Here is a 21,848-nt window from a genome sequence, read left to right as displayed (position 1 = left end):
GCCTGGAACATACTCACACCTAATCTCTGTCCCACAGAATTCCTTATTTCTTTTAGATGCATCTTAAACATCATGGACACCATCTTCTAAATGAAGCCTCTAAAAATTATTGCCCTCCTAACTATGCCTTCTTGTATGCTTACTTTGCCTTTTTCTTTTTTTGTATTCACATTATATTAATGCTGTATCTATTTTGTATATGCTTCTTGTCTTCCTAATTGGAAATGTAAGCTCACTATGAACAGAAACTGCTTCATTCTTTTATGTAAATCTCCAGTGCCTTGGTGCAAAGTTGATCTTTTTCCTTTGTTTTTGAAGAGGACCTTGACATCAGGAAGGTGATACTATGATCTGAATATGAATTGGATTTAAGTGAGGCAGGGCCTTTTTTTCCTTTCATAGTTTCTACCTGGTGCTCCTGATTTTACCTTCTGGGGTCAAATGGAACAAATCAAATCCTCCAAATGTTAATCTTTCCTTCTGACACTTGGACAAAGCTAGGAGGTTCACTCTCAGTGTTCTCAGATAGATAGTACAGTGGATAGAGCATTGGACCTGGAGTCAGGAAGACTGAGTTCAGATTTGACCTTAGTCATCCACTAGTTATATAACTCAGTTTCCTTAATTGTAAAATGGGAATAATAATAGCACCTACCTCCCAGGGTGAATGTTTATTAATTGATTAGAGTTAGGGCACCTAAGATGCAATGAAATCTCTGACAATTACTATGTGTTTGGCTATAGACAAGTCAATCTTGGTCTCAGTTTCTTTATATATGCCTACTAAAAGGTTTAGACTAGATGACCTCTATGTTCATCTTAGTTCAAAATTCATGATCCTATAGTCTGCAAACCAGAGCCTCAAGCACAGAAACATCACACCAGTGGACTAAAGTGGGCTCTGTTGGACCCAAATAAAGTCTTCAGTTTGGAAAAATGGAAAACAAAGAAGAAAACAGAAAGTTGAACAGGGCTGTCAAAACATATAGTCAAATAGTTCCAAGAAAAGCAAGACTTCCATATGTAACATAAGCCTACAAAACACAACAATCATTCATTACCTAGTGCATTCCTCTTACTGTAAATGTCAAAGCAAGATGGTGCAAAATTATGTACTCTTTGCAGTTGTGTTAAGGTAAAATAAAGCAAGGAAAAATACAATAGATTACCCAGTAGGGAGAAGTCCAGACCAGTTTAACTGGCCTTCATTTTTCTCCAGACATCATTATTTTGCCTGCATAACCCTTACAGGCTGGACATAATAATGTTCTGTTTTGGAGGAAGGAGGGAAATAAACCAGCGATAACAGAGAAAAATCTCCTGGGCAATCTCAGAATTACCCAAACAGCTGTCTCTCCACTGTGCACAATTATATCTGCTTCATGCAATTACATCTCTGCCTCTTTCCATATTTCATCTAATGAAGTTTCAAGTGAGGCATAAATGCTTCATTTGGTGGTCTGAGAGAAAGACCTGTGAGGGGCACCTGACTAAGAAAATGCCTGCAAGAATTCCATCAAGCAACCACACCTCCAATCTAATTAGCTTTGTTTGCCTCACATACACATGGACTCTTTTAGGTTTATTGAAAGAAAAGCAAGCCTCAGGAGAACAAAGATTAAAGTCAGCCAACCCACTCTGGCAGATGAAACTGGCTATTTTCATGGACTCCTTTGAAATCAGTGAAAGTGGAAAAGTATTAGGTTTATCTCTCATAAATTTAGAAGACAATTTCGCCCCATGTTATTTCCTAATATTTATGTTTGGTAAAGCCCGGACCCCCAAAGAATCATTGATACAGTGGAAATACAACTGAGTGCAGCATCAGAGGACCCAGGTATTTAAACCTCTCTTTGAAGCTTGAAACTATGCCACCTTGTGCAAATCCCTTAAGTTCCCTGTACTTCAATTTCTTCATCCGTAAAATGAGGAGAGTTGTCTAGATTGTCTCTGATGTATCCTAGGTGGTATGCAGACTTGGACCCTGGGTCTGGAGTCATCAAGACCTGAGTTCAAATCCATCCTCAGGCACTTACTAGCCATGTGACCTTGAACAAGTCATTTAACCTCAGTTTCCTTATCTGTAAAACAGGGATGACACCTCCCAGAGTCTGTGTGAAGATCATATGAGATAATAATAAAGTGTCTTGTACAGTGCTGGCAAATAGAAAGCACTGAATAAATGTTAACTATTGCTATTATTTGACTATCCTTTGGGGATAGCTACATGGTACAGTAGATTGAGTACTGGACCTAGAGTCAGGAAGACTCTTCTTCTTTGGTTCAACTCTGGCCTCAGGCACTTACTAGTTGTGTGACCTTGAGCAAGTATCTTAACTTTGTTTGCCTCAGTTTCCTCATCTGGGCTGGAGAAGGAAGTGACAAATCACTCCAGTATCTCTGCCAAGAAAAACCCAAAAGGGTCACAAAGAATGGGACATGACTGAAACAACTGAAAACAAGACTATCCTTGAATACTGATCACCATTGCCTTCTAATCAAGTATAATAAAGTCTAGTTTATAATAAAAATGTAAAAATGCTTAATATCATACAAAATTTGTTATACAAAATTTGATACATGAATATAAAAATTAGTTAATATAATATACAATATAATAATATAGCATGATAATCTAAACTAGATCTATAAAACATAAGATTACACAAAACAAATATTGAAGATGTGTCACTCTTCCTTTAAACTGAGCTTTAATTTTCAAATTGTAGCTTATCTAGAACTAGAGGGCTGAGTTGTTACTGAGAGCTGCCTAAAAAGTTATTGACAATTTTGATAGGTAGAAAGCTTAACATGTAGGTACTAACTGAAAATAATTAATTCAAATAAGAAGTTATCAGTTCACAGTCTTCTTATGCTACTCCCAACCTCCCCAAGCTTTACTTCAGATGAGTTTTTCCCTGACAGAGCTCCATTTTGCTTTCTCCCTAATATAAGCTTCAAGTTGTCTCTGGAGTCTTCACCCATACAAGGACCAAGGTGTTCCCTTCTCTTCTCCCCTTCCCCAAGCTCTTCCTGACTGATGCCCTTTCTCCATCTATACAGAAGAATGCCTCTCAGTCTTTGTAAGTATAATAATTAATAACAATAATTAAAATTTACAAGTATCATAAGGTTTGTAAAGCACTATAAAAATGTTTTGTTTTATTCTCACAGTTCTGAGAGGTAGATATACTATCTGTTTTTCAGATAAGATAACTGAGGCAGAGAAAGGTTAAGTGACTTGTCCAAGGTCACAGAGCAAATAAGTGCCTGAAGTAAGATTTGAATTCAAGCCTTCCTGATTCCAAATTTAATGCTCTAGTCATCATTTTACCCAGCTGTCTTTTAATTTAAAATGCTAATAAGCTTTCAGTGGATGGAGAGACAACTTCAAGGATAGGAAGATCTGAATTAAATGGCCACCTTCAACATATTCTGGTTGGGTGACTTTGGGCACTTAACCTTCTAGGGTCTTGATTGCCAAATGAGAAGACTTGGGAACATGACCTCTGAAGTTCCACCCAGCTCTAGAATTTGATGTTCTTTGTTAGTAGAAGGAGTATAGATGAAGTTGGAGAGCTTTCAGAAGCCTAACATAACTGGAGAGCTCCTGAATATTACATTTATGACAAACTATATTACCCTATTTTTAAAGTACATAGCAATCAACTGAGCTCTGAAGAATGAGGCATCAGTATTACAAATATACAAACACACACACACACACACACACACACACATACACACATCTCATCACTGAATTTTGTTTCATGATATTTTTTAAATTTGATCTTTTTTGTTCATATTAATATAAAAAGTAAGTTGAAAATCTTTAATGGTCAACTCTCAGCACAGTGGGTTATATTTACTCAACCAATTAATTGTCATTGTAATTATTATTATTATTACTATTACTACTACTTATGTGACTTTCAGTTTTCAAAAATGTCAGAGTACCTGTCTCCCATGATTTTTTTGGTGAAAGGAGACCACTATTTGATGGATTATGTGTAAATCAGGGGATATATAAAGTCCATGTCATAGTCTTATTCCTTTAACTCTCCCTCAGTGAAAGGTACTTTTTTTTAAAGATTTTGTCACTCTGATAATCATTCTTATATAATTATTTCATATCAATGATGTGAATACAATAATTAATTGGATTTTAATTGAATATTTTATTTAAAAGTAAAAGTAAATTAAAATTAATTAAATCTTTGTGATCTTAAAGTACTCCTGATCCTTAAAAAATTCTCATCTCTAATACACACAATGGCTAAAACTAATAAAATAAAAAGAAAATGGAAATTAAATACTATGTATTTAAAATGACTAAACTTGCAGCCAAAGAAGAGATAAGAAAATGAAAATTTTGCCTCCCTCCCTCTTTCTTTGAAACATTATATAAATACTGTTAACTCGTTTGATGTGTTAGTTTTGTTAAAAATCCTTTTTCTCTTGTTCTTCTTTCCTTTTCTTCTTCTTTCTCTTTCTTCTTCTTCTTCTTCTTCTTCCTCCTTCTTTCTTCTTTCTTCTTCCAATTTTCCAAATGATGACTTTCCAAGTAGGGGAATGGGAAGGTAAAAAGGAAATGAAGGTGATATACAAACAAAAGATAGAAATACAATTTAAGAAAAATTCTTACCTCTAAATTCCAACCCTCGAAGTTGAAAGGTAACAAGTCCATTTCCAATTTCAATAAGGTGGACAAAGGCATTGAGGTAATCTGAAGCCAAAATAAAGCAATCTCCAGAGCTGTAATTACCCCAGCGCCCAAGAACCAAATCTCCACAAAGAGATACTTGGAGAGATCTTGTCAAATGCTCATAGAAGATGGAATTCAGATTGTTGTCATCATTTCCTTAAAGAATAATTATAAGGAATCAAGTTATATTCAGTTGAGTATTTTATGCATTAATTTTTATCAAATTATATTCAAAGAATTTAGAATTCATAGAGGATTCCATTTATTCCAAAAATTAGATAATGCCTACAACCCTTGGAGCTTAGTGGAGCAAAGCGCTCCTAACATCTTGGGATCCTTGCATTACAGCTCCTCTCTCACCCTGTCATATTATTCATTTGAAATAATATTATTATAATAGCTATAATGTATAAATATATCATGTCATATGTCATACATAATATGCAACAATTTCTCAGAGAGTAATTTGTTACTCTGATAATCATCCTTATATGATTATTTCATATCAATTCTCTGATGGCACAAATTCAAACTCTCATACTATCATAGATTTTGAGCTCAAATACACCGTAGAAACCATCTAAATCCACCTCCCTCAATTTACAAATAAGGAAACTAGGACATAGAGAATTCAAGTGACTCATGTAAGGTCACAAAAGTAATAAGTAGCAGAGGCCAGAATGAACCCAGAACCTTTGACTCTGAATCTAGCCCTGTTTCTGCTACCTTGTCATGTTAAACTTTGTGGTTCAGAATCTGCTTTAGTTTGAGAATTCAGGGAATAATCACAAATGCAATGTAGACTTAGTTGTACTCCATGAGACAACCTTGTCAGACAAACAACATGTGCCCAATGCCTGCTTGGGCTACTGAGTGGGTTTTTCTGCCAGGATAACCATAAATCAATGTTTCATTTGATCTATGAAATAACAGCATCAGATTATGAATGTCCTCATCAACTGCCAGAAGCAGAAAAAAGAGGAATTGAGGAGACTGCATTTGTAGTCTAATTATGATTAATGAGATGAAATAAATTTCCTATGAGCTGAGACGGTGTCACATAACCTCATAAAGTATCAACATAACTGAAGTTCTGACATATTACCTGCTTGACCTGACTAGTACATTCATTTTTTACAGTGACTCAGCTTATATTCAGAGACTTATTTAAAGCCTTGGTGCTTAGAAGAAGAGACTCAAAGGAGGGAAATTTACTATATAGTTTAGTTATTCCCAACTTCTGATACCTAAACAGATATCTACAAAACATAGATATCAGTATATCTATATATAATGAAGTATACATATCCATATAATATCCATATATTATATATATATTCTAAATAGATGATAAAGAGAGATGGAAAATACACTTTAAGCAACGGGTACTAGACCTTTAGACCTTGCTTAGAATAATTTGCTAATAATATCACAATTACTGTTAAAATGGGGCAACATTTATGACTGACTGCTGATAGCACAAATGTGTAAGAGAAGACATCACTTTTATAGCTGAGATAGATATTACAGTTTCATGGATTCAGAGATATTGATTCATCATACTTACCAGATATATAATCACATATATAATTATTCAGATATGTTTAATTTTATATATATATATATATATTATACAAGTGTGTGTGTGTGTGTGTGTGTGTGTGTGTGTGTGTGTGTGTGTGTTACCCTGGTTACTAACTACTTCATTTGTATTATGGAATGTTTAAACAAAAAGAGATGTTATAGAAGAGAGAACATTCAGAATTTGGAGATGCTGGTTATAGGGAGATTTATTGCTCTTTGGAAATAGGAAAAGAAGAAAAATAGTTGAAGATGCAGCAATTTGTGGAGGAAAAGCATGTTTTTTTAGAGTCCTTTTGTAGATTCTAGGTCATGGAATCAGGAAAGATTTTGCCCAGTGGAGGGCAGCTTAATTCTGATTTCTTCAAGTTGCTGTGCTTGAATTTCAAGACGTACTGCCTAAGTTTGGTATTTACTCCTCTCATACTCAAATGTCTTGATTAACAAAGTTATTCACTACTCAAGACCTACCTAATCAATTCAGAATAACCAGTGAATGCATTTCCATACCAAATCAGGGGGCTTAATCAGTCCTCTTGCAGAATTTTATTTTATTCTAAACATATTTGCCCCAATGTGCTTTGTTCCCATAATGATTATTAAAAACAACGTGAACCTAATTTTCCCTGCTTAGTTCCTAGCAAAAACCCACCTACATTTTCAGAGTGGGGAAAGAAGGCTCTTGCCATACCTGGGTCTTTTTCAATTTGGACTGCAAGCCGTGTATTAGAGTTGTCTACTCGTCTTGTGCTGAGAGAGAGGAACAAAACAGTAAAAAAGAAAGACAGAATGAGACCTTTTAAAATTATAGTAACCAACTGCTACAGGACAGAAATAAATAGAATATAACATTTAGGGTTAGAAGGGTCCTTCTTTGAAACTTCTTTATTTTATAGAAGAGGAAATAAAGATCTTAAAAGGCTTATTTGCCAAAGTTGCAAAGATAGTAAATGAAGAGTCACTTTTTGGACTTAAGTCTTCTAAATTGCAATAAATTTGACATAGAGTATAATAAACATCAAAAGTATTTGTTACCTTCTAGTTTGGTGATGTTTGGCATGGGTGAGGTGAGGTAGGGGTTCGGGTGGAAGTAGAGAAAGGATTGTGAGAGAGAAGAATTTAACAATTGGAGGGTATTAATTCCTGAGTATTTTAAGAATCTGTATTCACAACCTGAAGTCAACATCTAGATAGCAAATGAAATTCCACTTTTCCCCAGTATGGTAGGAGAAATATCAGCCATATATATTGGGCTAGGTTTTTTTCCTTCTAATAGGTAGCAAAGTTGACCTTGAGTCTTGACAAGTTCATGGGAAAAACATTCAAGCTTGAATTCAAGCTTGATATTGATTTGCAGTAACCTAAAACATAAAAGGCCAGTTATAAGGAATCAGTGCCCTTCAGATTTGATGAAATTCCATTATAATGTGAGTCAACATACTCAGTTATGATGATGATGATGATGATGTTTGTCCTTCATCCTCAAAGAAGAACATGACATCAGGGAGGTAAAGCCAGACAAAAAAGTGAATTTCATTTGAGTGAGGGGAGTGGGAGGGGGGGCTGTGCTGAGTTACCAGTCTTGTTTTCTCCTCTGTGGTCATCTGGGTTCTGTGACCAGATATGAATCAGGATGATTGGAGATAGCCCTGGGTGTGTGTGGGAGGGGGCAGCAATCACAAGGTTAAGTGACTTGCCCAGGGTCACACAGTTAGTAAGTATCCAAAGTCAAATTTGAACTTAGGTCCTCCTGATTTCAGGATCAACCCTCTACCCACTGTACCATCTAGCTGCCCCATATATCCTGCTGATTAGAAATCCATATAGAAATGGTTGGGGGGATAGGGGTAAAGGGAACAAGGAGGCAGCATCTCTCACAGCTGCTGAGCATCTTTCAGCATATGCTGATTCCTTCCTGAATATTCTTCACATACTATGGATAGATGACTCTTTTATGTTAGATGGGCTATGAGTATGTCATTTCATGTCTCAAATCTGAAACATCAGACCAGTTTTAATCAGTCCTAGTCTAAAATATCCCCCGCATCTAAAGATACTGTGTATAAAACTCAGTGATGCTCTTTTATAACTGATGCCAGAGAATAATGAGGATAAATTGAATTGAGACCTAAATGATAACTACATGGATTTTCCTTCATCAAGCAAATTAAGAAGAACAGATTTTTTTTTACCATAAATATATTATGGTCCTATTAGATAATAACACGAGCAACTAGGTGGCACAGTGAATAGTGTTGGACCTAGAGTGAGGAAGACATCTTTTTGAGTTCAAATCTGACCTGACACTATCTATGTGAACCTGGGCAAATCATATAAGCCTCTTTATCTCAGTTTCTTCATCTATAAAATGAGTTGGAGAAGAAAAGAGCAAAACTACTCCAATCTTTTCCAATGAACTGACTGAAAAAAAGAATAAATATCAATAACAACTATATTTATTTATATAATTCTTTACATATTATAAAATGTTTTTACAATAAACTTGAGAGTAAAAGTATTATCACCATTTTACATATGAGGAAACTAAGGGTATGAGAAATTGGGCCAAGATCTCAAAGCTACTAAGTGAGAGGGTCAGAATTCAAACTGAAGTCCTCAGACCTCAAGTTCAGTATTCTGCATATATTTGTCCTTCATTCTCAAATAAGACCATGATATCAGAGAGGTGATGAATTGACTTGAATTGGATTTGAGTGAGGGATGCTGGGCTAAGTCACCCACCTCATTTTCTCCTCCAGAACTATCTGGGCCAAGTGGCCAGATAGGAATCACAATGACTAGAGATGGCCCTGGATTGAGGCAATCAAGGTTAAATGACTTGTTCAAGGTCACATAGCTAGCAAGTGTCTGAGGCTGGGATCTGAACTCCTGTCTTCCTGACTCCAAGACCAGTGCTCTATCCACTGTACCATATGTGGAAAGGTAAAGATGGTCTACTAGGCATGGTTTCATTATGGATGCTTATTGATAGAGCCCTATTTAGCAGTAAGTCTGACAAGGGACACTCCCTATGTATCTCCATATCTTTCCCTATGTCCTTGCAAATCCTAGGCTACTCTGGCCTTAATAGTAGCTGCCCATATATGTGATCTTGGTCATGTACACTTGTCTTTGGGGTAGACACAGATACTATTCCATAGCACTAGATGTTAGTTCGTGTTAACCAATCCTTTAACTCCACCCCCCACACACTTCAGAAGTGTATTTAAAGAGGGACTCACATCCCTCGCCCTCTTAGTCCTTTTCGATTTTTTCTACATGGCTCAACCAGGCTCAAGTGGCCCTGTTACTACTATAAGGTCTTCTCCATGTGGCCACATCTCTTAAAGAATTCTTAAACTTTTAATAAGATGTTGAACTGACTAACTTTCTCTGTTAATTGTTTATTTTTTGTTATAACTTTTAATATATATTTTTCTTTTTTTTAATCTTTGCACCCCAAGTTCAGATGGTTCTGTGAATTCTTCACTAAACCAACCCTAACTCCAATCTAGGAACTCAGCAATATCTCATTATACATAGTTTATCATCGATATTGACACATTTTATTAAACAGTTAATAAACATGGTGGCTTCAGTTCATGAATTAACAAGCATTTATTAAACACCATGGACTAAATGCTGAACTCTGACCAATGCAGGGTCCTATATAGTAAGGAACCTCTTTTTGCAAAGTCCAAAAGATAATCAATCTGGGAGGGGAAGACTCAGGGATTCTGGCCTAAACAGAAGTAATTACTGTTTGAATTTACTTTGAAAAAATTAGTGCCCAAACAATGGCTAAGTGGGATTAGTTTAAGACCCCTAATTGACCAATCAAGGAGAACCAGAGTCTTAATCACTGAAATACTCTGAGGGTCTTACCATTCCAACAATTTTTTTCTATCTTCTTTTTTTTGAGAAAGCAGTCATTCTTGATCTTTTTGCCTCTTCTCTTTCTTATCTAGCTTTAATGATTGATTGAGCACTGATCCAGTCAAACCTGGGAAACCATTTAGCTTTAAAAAAATCAAGGTCTGCATCCAGGATATCTCTAGTAGTCTTGTGATATAGCTGGCTACTGGACCCATTTCAAAGAAGTGAGGCTGGTGACTTTACAGAGTTCCCCCTCATGTAAATTCAGCTCCCTGATGTCATAGGCATTTGAGAATGAAGAACAAAGAACTACAGTCCTAAAGTGAATTCAGTGGGTGAAGGGTGAAACATGTCTCCTATTTCTGATGAAGTGGATGCCAAGTGAGGCATACATTTTCATACATGGACAATGTATTGATTTGTTTTGTCGTATGACTTAACCATTTTTATTTTATTATTATACAAATGAGGAAAGAGAACCTCAAGAAAGTTAAATGATTTACTAGTAGCCATATTGCCAATTAATAGATAAGTATTCAAACTGAGAGCTTTACCTGACTTCAAAAAGCAACTTTCTTTCCATTAAATCTCATTGTTTCCTTCAAATATTTGAGAGCTAGACAACCAAGAGAGTTTTTTAACTTCACTGAATGGGCAATTGGGTTGGTAAGAATGTGATGATTTTCCCTATCCCTAACTAAGCAGGTACCAGAAAACAGATTTCTACAGTTGTTCTGTTTTAAGAACCTTATGAGCAATCTTTGAAAATAAAAGTTCACAAGATTCTAGAAACTAAGACAAGTAGCAAAAAATCTTCTTAATGAAAATCTTTGCATAAATTTACCCAAACAGAAGTTTAAATTTTATCATAAAAGCTAATAAAATGGAATTTTTAGGGAAAGAATAAATAACTTTTAGAAAGGAACTGAACCAACCCACAAATCATCTCCAACATTTCTTTGGGAATTAGAACACTTTCTAAAAATCTATTAGCTAAAAGGCTGGTTTCTTCTTAAAAGTGATAGATAGAATTCCCAGTGTTAAATTCCATTCAACAATAACTAAACTAAAGTGCCTGTGCGCCCCAGGGTCCCTGGCTGTCAACCAGACTGTCTTAAGAAGATGAATTTTAAACCACAGTGAATAACTTGAATTTCCCCCTGTGATTTCTTACTGTAAATTTGGTGCTTACTACTCCAAGGTGCTAATTAGTTCAGTAATTGGATTTCTTTTGCAACTATACTATTCCATGAACATCAATTCTAAATCCTTTGCTGTTGGAAGGGAAAATGCTTGTGCCTAACACCCTTATACTTGGTGTGCAAAAATTCAGTTCTCTGAATGTTAGACATGTGAATGCATGCATATCCTGTTAGGTCACCTGTTTGAATTTTGCTCTTGCTATGTGGTCTCTGTTATTGTACTATCATGCTGTTCAATGGAAATACAATCCCAAAAGCCCAAGTAAAAAGTGTCATTCTCTTCCTCATATCCAGACTGATAATAATCACATTAATTATTCTCTTTTTAATTGCAGAAATTATAGATCTAATGCTTCCCTCTATTGTCTGCTCTCTGATTCTTGGCAACCTAGTTACTATCTGATGTAGTATACAATATATTTCTACCTAGAAACAGACTCAAATCCAAATATTCTTCCTCCTATATGCACTAACTACTTTCACCTGAGACATCTGAAGGATTCATATTCCATTTTCTCTAGTTGCTACAGAGGATGTTCTAATCTGAGTCTAAGAGGGAAATAGAATCTACACAGATGATAATGTCCTCTAGTTGCTCAGATTTGATGATGAAATTTCATCCAAATACATAACAGTATAAATATGTAAAACAAGTCCATCCTTACAAAACTTTGTTATAGGAAAAGTAGTTATTATTCATAAAAGTGCTATTTAAACATTTCATGGCTTTATTATTATTTAAATGAATCAATAAACATTTTAAATGTTTCTAATATGGTAAATATCAATCTATTGATGTTAATATGTTGATACTGAATATGATGTTGTCCTTCATTCTTTATTGTTCTCTTTTTTTTTTGAAGGGGAGGTTTGTGGGGCAATGGGGTTATGTCATCTTATCTGCTCAAGGTTACAGAGCTAGTATCAAGTATCTAAGGTTAGATTTGAACTCAGGTTCTCCTGACTCCAGAGCAGGTGTTTTGTTCACTGGACCACCTAGCTGCACCCTGTCCTTTATTCTCAGTAAAGATCATGGCATCAAGGGAGGTGATGTCATGACAAGCACATAAATTGGATTTGAGTGACAGGATGCTGTTCTAAGTCATCAGTCTCACTTTCTCCTCCAGTGTCATCTGTATTCAGTGGCCAGATAAGAATCAAGAGAGCTGGAGATGACCCTGGATGCAAGGCAATGAGGATTAAGTGAGTTCCCCAAGGTCACACAGATTGTAAAAGACAAGTGTCTGAGAGCAGATTCAAACTCTTATCCTCCTGACTCCACTGTATCATTTAGCTGCCTTTTATCCTATATTTATTGATATTAAGCACATAATTACCCACACTAGCAAAAACAGTTTGGGATTATCAATAATTTTTAAGAGTATAAAGCTTTCTGTGTCTCCAAGAAACTGTAGCATGGATAGTGGCCACATCCAAGAAACCATTTTGGTAGATGATTGAGGGTAACTGGGGGTGGGAGGGCTCAACCTATCAACCCCAAGCATGTGAAGATTTCCCTTTGTTAATTAGTTGATTGAGGAAAATTCATTCTAATAGCCATGAAGGCCACTAAATGTAAGCATAGTGGAGTACTTAGAGCTTGGTTAGACCTCAAAGACACCAAAGTCATCTATTGCATATCAAGCCATCTTGACTTTGTCTTACCACTGAACTATGATGACTTTGGAAAAGAGGGTAAGGCCAAGGACTTCATGCAATTCTGCCTCACTTAAATCCAATTTATACACAAATCAAAAAACATCACCCATATCGCTTTGCCATTCCTATCTCAAAATCCTGTAGTGACAGGCATATAATGAAGTAGCAGGTACAGATACACTGGCAGTGGTAGTCACAACTCAGGTCATAGGGTTGTCTCCTCTCCAGAAATAGCAAGCAGTGGGATTTGGCAAACTGGAGGTCTATAGACCCTTGGATGTCAGAGAATTTTTTTTTTTAGTTTTTGCAAGGCAAGGCATTAAGTGACTTGCTGGAAGTCACATAGCTAGGCAATTATTAAGTGTCTGAGGCTGAATTTGAACTCAGGTCTTCCTGACTCCAGGGCCGGTGCTTTATCCACTGTGCCACCTAGCCACCCCTAGAGCAACGTTTTAAGGATTACACTGCTCTCCTCCTGGTGTATGGAAGAGGCTAGAAAAAAATGCCCTAAAAATTGTTTGTGTATCCAACCCTGACCTGATTACCATGGCAAGTGAGGATCTCATCCTGCTGTCAAAATACAATAAAATGTACAAAAAGTTCTTCAAAGAAAATTCCACTCATCAATGGTGCTTGGAATGTATGCACACTCATAGATGCTACAAGATTAAATAGACCTTAAAGACAAACAGCTTTTGTTGCAAGAGAACTCAACAGTTATCACATCCAAATAGCAACCCTGAATAAAACAAGACTGGCAAATGAAGGTCAACTTATTGAAGTTGAAGTGGCCACAGTGAAGGGGAGCAATGCAAAATTGGGATAGGTTTTGCAATCTAAACCAATCTAGTCAACAAGTTTGTATGTATACCAAAAGGAGTGAATGAATGATTCATGACAATTATGATGGTTATTTGCAGAAAAACAAAAACAAAAGCATGCCACCATCATCAGTGCCAAGACAAATTATGATGAGGCCAAAGAAAAATTTTATGAAGACCTGGAGATTCTTATCATCAGTGTAGCAAAAGAGGATAAGTTTATAATTCTAGGTGGCTTTAATGCTAGAGTAAGCTCAGAATACCACACATGGTAGGGAGTCCTTGGGAGGAATAGAGTTGGAAACAGCAACTGCAATGGTCACTTACTACTGAAGACTTGTGCATCTTTTGGTATTCTCATCACAAACACTCTCTTCCATTTACCTAAATGCAAGAAAATTTCCTGGATGCACCCTTGCAGCAAACATTGAATTTAAGACACCATATGATTGTAAGGAGAAGAGACAGAGAATGAGGAAGGCAATGTATGATGCAGAGTGTTGAACTGATCACAGACTCATCCTTTCCAAGTTAAATATTCACATTCAACCATAGCTGCAACCCAAGGCAGAATGACTACCAGAAGAATTAATATCAAAAGATTGGACTGCTTTTCTGAGCAGGCAATTTGTTGATAAATTAGAGGGAAAGTTGAGCTAACACAGAGTTGGCAACAGTGGTGCAGAAAAGGAGTAGGCAACTTTCAGAGATTTGGTGTATAGCACTACATTTGCTCATCTGGGTCAGAACACAAGGGAAGGGGAAATATGGAAGCTGCCAAATGAAAAATGAGAACTCCTCAGGGGTTTGCCAGCAAGACGGTTCACCTATTTCTAAGAAGGCAGAATTTAATTCAAAAGTAAAATACAAATGGAACTTAGAGAGGCAGGATTCTTGACTCAGTAAGAAGACAGATGAAATTGAGTTTTAAGTGTATATTAAATCTAAAAGTATTTTAATGAAACCCTGAAGATAGATGGTAAATTCTTCAATTTGAAAAGGCTACAAGCCAAGACCACCAAAGTGGAGGAAATGTTGGTGCATGATTTTCTCTTTGTAGATGACTGTGCACTCAATGAAGCCTCTGAAGCTGAGATGTAACACAGTATGTATCAATTCTCTGCTGCTTGTACTAATTTTGACTTAACATCAAAGATGCCCCATCCGCCAGTACTGTGGATAGGTTCACTTACCTTGGTAGCATACTTTCCAGGGAAGTATACATTGAAAAATGAAGTTGACACATGCAATGCCAGAGCTAGCTCAGTGTTTGGGAGGCTTCAAAATAAAGTGTAGGAGAGAAGAGGTATTAGATTGACTACCAAACTAAAGGTCTATAGAGATTTTGTGCTGACCTCATTGTTGTACGTTTGTTAATCCTGGAAGGTCTATGAGTGCCATGCAAAGAATATGAATCACTTCCATTTGAATTGTCTTAGGAAGATTCTGAAGATAACTTAACAGGAGAAGGTACAGACGCTGAAGTCCTTTCTTTAGCTAAACTGCCAAACATTCAAAGATTACTACTAAGAGTGCAACTCCAATGGGTTGGTTACCATTGCATTCTGAGCTTTGTATTTACCTAAACAACCACAGTCAGACACACTGTACCTTGTCTCTAACATAATGATCTCCTTTTTGTCCTCTTTGATAACAAAGGACAAGAACCAACCAATCAGCTGGACAAACTACAATATCTGAATATAATGGAATGTTACTGCACAAAAAGAACTTACAAATAGGATAGATGTAGAGAAATCTGGGAAAACTTGTATGACTTATACAAAATAAAGTGAGCAGAACCAGGAAATCATTTTATCTGGTGATCATAGCAATATAAAGGAGTACAACTTTGAAAGACTTCAGAAAAAAAGCAGTTCTCTACACTGTATAGAGTGACTTGCATTTCTAAACTCTACTAAGTATAGAGATTAATCACGATTTCAAAAGATTGATGATAAAGCATGTTTCTCACATCTGCACAGAGGCAGCTGACTTGAGAATGAGACATTTTCAAACATGATCAATACACTGACTTTTTTTTATTTGAGCGCTTATTACAATGGGGAGCTTCTATTGGTAGGAAAGGGACAAGTTGATAAGTACTACTTGAAATTAAAAAAGCATCAATAAAATACTATGCAAATATGTTGAAGAAAGCAAAAAAAATCATCAAAAGGGATCTAAAGATAATTTTTACTACTGAGTTAAATATAATATATGGTTTTAAAACATACCATTTCAAAATTCTGAACTTAACAAAGAGAAAGAGGAGGGAGAAAAGAAGGGGAGGGGTAGAGAGGGAAATTGAGGGGGGAGAATAATTCAAAACACAAAGGAGAATAGAAAAAGTATTATACAGAAAACCAGAAATCTCTATTATTATAGCAAGTTTATTTTAAAACATAAATAACAAATTTAACATTTCACTTTAAAAGCTATCCTGCTTTTCTTCTATGCATTTTATTAAAAATACTTCAAGGATGTTTTCCTCTTTTTTGAAGGTAATACTATCTTTTCCCTCCCAAAAGTCTTCCCTCCAGTTAACATATAACAGAAGTTTATAGTTTCATATCTTCCCTTTCTTTTTTGTTCTTTGTAATAAAAGGTTTGTTGATTCTAATTTAATGCATTTTTTAAAGAAAAAAGGTTCATAGAAACAAATATTATTGCTTTTTCATCAATACTCAAGGTGAGTTCAAGAGGCAACTAGGAGTAACAGGATCTGGATTCAGGTTCTAAATTCAATCCTGCATCAGACATTTAGCTGTTTGATCCTAGGAAATTTAACCTATAGCTTCCTCAATTTCTTCAACATTAATATGAAGATAATACTAGCACCTGTATTCCAGAGTTTCCAAGATTAACAAATGAGATAATATTTGTAAAGAGCTTAGCACAATGCCTGTAATACAGTACATGCTTAATACTTGTTTTCTTTTCTCATCTTACCAAGTAATAAACATTGAGGGGCAGCTAGGTGGCACAATGGATAGAGCACTGGCCCTGGAGTCTGGAGTGCCTGAGTTCAAATCTGGCCTCAGATATTTAATAATTATCTAGCTGTGTGGCCTTGCACAAGTCACTTAACCCCATTGCCTTGCATAAAACAAACAAATAAATATTGAAAGTTCTTTGTTACCTTTAGTAAATTTTACCTAGTTTTTTCCTCAACATATGCTTGTTACCAATTCCTAGATTTGGACGACTCTGCAAAAAAGTCATTACCAATACAAAAACACAATATTTCTGTTTATTGTTAATTCTCTCTTTGTGTGCTTATTTGCTATTCAGTGTGACAATGAAACAACAGCTATAACTCATATAGCACAAGCAAAGAAGATCTCATACTGTATCCATGCATAGTATTACATGGAGGCCAACTTTGCTGAGTGCATTCTTATTTGCTTAAGTTTCTTTTTTATGATTAATATTTTATTTTTTCCAAATAACATACTATGAAAGTTTTTCAGCATTCATCCATATGCCTATGTATATTTTTAAATTAAAAAATTTCCTTCCATCTTCCCTTCCCATCCCTTCCCCTCAGTGGCAAACAGGTGAATATTGTACATACACATTTGTGTTAGGTATGTTTACAGATTAGTCATTTTTGGTATGAGGAATTAGGATTAAGGGGAAGAGATTTTTTTTTAAAAAATTGAATGTAGTGTTCATCAGATTCTGAAGGCTTTTTTTATTTGCTTTCTTTTTTTGTTGTTTTTCTTTCTCTAGATAGGGAGAACATAGTCCATAGCCAATCTAATAGGGTTGTCCTAGCTCTCTGAACTGCTGACAGCAGCTTCCTTCAACAGGGTTGATCATCTCATAATGTTGTTAATGTGTACATTGTTCTCTTGGTTCTTCTTCTTTTGCTTAGCATCAGATCCTTTTCATGCATCTCTTAAATCATGTATTTGGCTACTGAATTCTCTGTTCAGCTCTGATCTTTTTGTCAGGAAATTTTGGAAGTCCTCTATATAGTTGGACATACATCTTTCCCCCTGACAGTATTGACTGAATTTTGAAAGGTAGTAAATTCCTGGTTGCAATCCTGGGTCCTTTGCCCTCCAATACATAGCATTCCAGGTCTTCTAGAACTTCAGTGTTGAGGCTGATAGGTCCTGTGTGAGTCTGTGTTTCCTTTTATTTAAATTGTTTCATTTTTGCAACTTGGAGAATTTTCTCCTTTATCTGAGAGTTCTAGAATTAGGCTAAAACATCCCTTGGAGTTTTTATCCTGGGGTCTCTTTCTGGAGGGGTACTATGTATTCTTTCAATGGCTTTATTGTCTTCTTGTTTTAGTATATTTGGACAGTTTTCCCTGATAATATCCTGCATAATTTTTTCCAGGTTTTTTTTGTTCTAGGCTTTTTAGTAGTCCTATGATTCATAAATTATCTTTCCTGGATCTATTTTCCAGATCATTTAGTTCTCCTAAAGGTACTTTACATTTTCTTCATTTTTTTTCAGTCTTTTCATTTTGCTTGATGGCATTGTATAACCTTGTAGATTCATTGCTTTCTGTTTGTCCAATTCTAATTTTTAGGGTTTTATTTTCTTCAATTAGCTTGTGTGTTTTTTTTCCAGTTGATTATTTTTCCTTTTATTTTTAAGTCTTTTTTATTGTATAAATATTTTATTTGTTTTTCAACTATATGCAATAGTAGTTTCTACCAATCATTTCTAGTGAGGTTTTGAATTTTACATTTTTTTCCTCCCTCCCTCCCTTCCTTCTCCCCTTTCCCCAACAGAAGGCAATCTGATACTCTTTACATTGTTTCCATGATGTACATTGATCAAAATTGAATATGTTGAGAGAAAAAAACACATACTTGAGGAAGAAATAAAATATTAGAGATAGCAAAATTATGTAGTACATAACTTTTTTTTAAAAAAAAATGAAGATAATAATCTTTGGTCTTTGCTAAAACTCCACAGTTCTTTCTCTGGATACAGATATATTCTCTATCACAGATACTCTAAAATTGTCACTGATCATTGCACTGATGGAATGGAGCAAATCCATTAAGCTTGATCATCTCCCCATGTTGCTGTTAGGATGGTCTTCTGGTTCTGCTCATCTCACTCAGCATCAATTTATGCAAGTTTTTCCAAGCTTCTATGAAATCCCATCCCTCCTGATTTCTAATAGAATGAAAGTGTTTCATCACATACATGTTCTACAATTTTAGTCATTCCCAAATTAATGGACATCCCATTGATTTCCATTTCTTTGCCACTACAAACAGAGTTGCTATAAATCATTTTGTACAAGCAATGGTTTTGTCCTTTTTCATGATCTCTTCAGGATATAGACCCAGTGGTTGTGTTGCTGAATTAAAGGGCATGCACATTTTTATTGCCCTTTGTGAATAATTCAAAATTGCTCTCCAGAAAGGTTGGATCATTTTACAGATCCACCAACAATGTATTAGTGTCCCAGATTTCCCACATCTCTTTCAACATTGATCATTGTCCTTTCATATTGGCCAATCTGAGAGGTGTGAGGTGGTACCTCATAAATGCTTTAATTTGCATTTCTCTAATCAGTAATGATTTAGAGGAATTTTTCATATGACTATAGATAGCTTTGATTTCCTCATCTGCAAATTACCTATGCATATCCTTGAACCATGTATCAACTGGGGAATGGCTTAGTTTTTTTTTATAAATTTGAATCAGCTCTCTATATATTTTTAAATGAGTCCTTTGTCAGAAACACTAGTTGTAAAAATTGTTTCCCAATTTACAACTTTTCTTTTGATCTTGGTTACAGTAGTTTTGTTTGTGCAAAAGCCTTTTAATTTAATGTAATCAAACTTATCCAGTTTGTTTTTTTTATGATGTTCTCTATGTCTTCTTGGTCATAAACTGCTCCCCTTTCCATAGATCTGACAGGTAAGCTATTCTTTGGTCTTGTAGTTTGCTTATAATATTGTCTTTTATGTCTAAATACTGTACCCATTTTTATCTTATCTTTTTTCAAAGTTTTTTGCAAGGCAAATAGGGTTAAGTGGCTTGCCCAAGGCCACACAGCTAGGTAATTATTAAGTGTCTGAGGCCGGATTTGAACTCAAGTACTCCTGACTCCAGGGCTGGTGCTCTATCCACTGTGCTACCCAGCCGCCCCCTTTATCTTATCTTGGTATAGGGTTTGAGATATTGGTCTAATCCAAGTTTCTGCCATACTTTCTTCCAGTTTTCCCAGTAGTTTTTATCGAAGAGTGAACTTTTATCCCAGAAAGTGGACTCTTTAGGTTTATCAAACAGTAAATTACTATAATCATTTCCTGCCATCTCTTTTGCACCTGGTCTATTCCACTGATCCATCACTCTATTTCTTAGCTAGTGCTAGACAATTCTGATGACTGAGGTTTTAGAATATAATTTTAGACCTGGTAAGGCCAAGCTACCTTGAGTGTCCATTACTTCTGACTTTTTATTTCTCCACATGACTTTACTTACAATTTGTTCCAGCTCATTAAAGTACTCTTGGAAGTTTGGTATGACCCTAAATAAGTAGTTTACTTTTGGTAGAATTGTAATTTTTATTATATTGGCTTGATCTATCATTGAGTGGTTGATATTTGCCCAGTTATTTAATTCTGATTTTATTTGTGTGAAAATTGTTTTATAATTATTTTCATAGCTTCTGAGTCAGTCTTCACAGGTAAATTCCCAAGTATTTTATGTTGTTTGAAGTTATTTTAAATAGGATTTCTCTTTCTAACTCTTGTTTTTTGCATCTTGCTAGTAATATACAGAAATGTTGATTTATGTGGGTTTATTTTATATCTTGTGGCTTTGCTAAAGTATCTAATTTGCTAAAGTATCTAATTGTTTCCAAGTTTTTAGATGATTTTTAGAGTTATCTAGGTATACCAACATATCATCTGCAAAGAGTGAGAGTTTTGCTTTGTTAATATCAATTCTGATTCTCTCAATTTCTTCTGCTTCTCTTATTTCTACACCTAGCATTTCTAATACAATATTGAACAGTAATGGTGATAATGAGCATCTTTGTTTCACTCCTGATTTTATTGAAAATGCCTCTAGCTTTTCCCCATTGATTATAATGCTTGTTGATGGTTTCAGATAGATACTGCTTATCATTCTAAGGAACAATTCATTTATTCATATGCTCCCCAGTGTTTTTAGTAGGAATGGGAGCTCTATTTTGTCAAAGGCTTTTTCATCTATTGAGAAAATCATGATTTCTATTAGGTTTGTTATTTATATAGTCAATTATGCTGACAGTTTTCCTAATATTGAACCAACCTCATCCTAGAATAAATCCTGCTTGATCACAGTATATAATTCTTGTGATAACTTGCTGTAATCACTTTGCTCAGATTTTATTTAAGACTTTTGCATCCATATTCATTAGGGAAATTGATCTGTAATTTTCTTTCTCTGTTTTGACTCTTTCTGGTTTAGGTATCAGCATCATAGAAGGAATTAGACAGAATTCTGTCTTCACTTATTTTTCCAAATAGTTTATGTAGATCGGAATTAATTGCTCCCTAAATGTTTAATAGAATTCACTTGTTGACTCCATCTGGCCCTAGAGATTTTTTCTTAGGGAGTTCGTTGATGGCTTGTTGAATTTATCTTAGATAGGGCTATTTAGGTGTTTCATTTCCTCTTTATTTAACATAAGCAACTTATATTTTTGTAAATTCTCATCCATTTCACTTATCAAATTTATTGGCATACAGTTGGGCAAAATATTTCTGAATTATTACTTTAATTTCCTCTTCATTGTAAAAAATTGAGGTTCAACTTTTTCATTTTTGATACTAATAATTGAATTTTCATCTTTCTTTTTTGAATCAAATTAATCAAAGATTTATATATTTTATTTGTTTTATTTTATGTATTTGTTATATTTTATTTATAATTTTATTTATTTTTTCATAAAACCAACTCAGTTTAATTTATTAGTTCAATAGTTTTCATGCTTTTACTTTTATTAATTTCTCCTTTAATTTTTATAATTTC

The 21,848-nt window shown here is 35.1% G+C and overlaps 1 protein-coding gene across 1 annotated transcript in view; it reads right to left on the bottom strand.

The window, feature by feature from the left end:
• PCNX2 (pecanex 2) overlaps nt 1-21,848 on the bottom strand; it is a 413,266-nt gene that overhangs the window by 74,015 nt on the left and 317,403 nt on the right. The window contains exons 24-25 of the mRNA XM_074222998.1: nt 6,978-7,036; nt 4,646-4,861 (exon numbers count right to left, since the gene is read on the bottom strand). Of these exons, the coding sequence (XP_074079099.1) occupies nt 4,646-4,861; nt 6,978-7,036 (275 nt within the window). The remainder of the gene's footprint in view (nt 1-4,645; nt 4,862-6,977; nt 7,037-21,848) is intronic.

This window comes from Macrotis lagotis, chromosome 2 (genome assembly GCF_037893015.1).
Source record: "Macrotis lagotis isolate mMagLag1 chromosome 2, bilby.v1.9.chrom.fasta, whole genome shotgun sequence".
NCBI lineage: Eukaryota > Metazoa > Chordata > Mammalia > Peramelemorphia > Peramelidae > Macrotis > Macrotis lagotis.
Note: the sequence above shows the minus strand (reverse complement) of the source record. Positions and strands in the feature narration are given on the sequence as shown.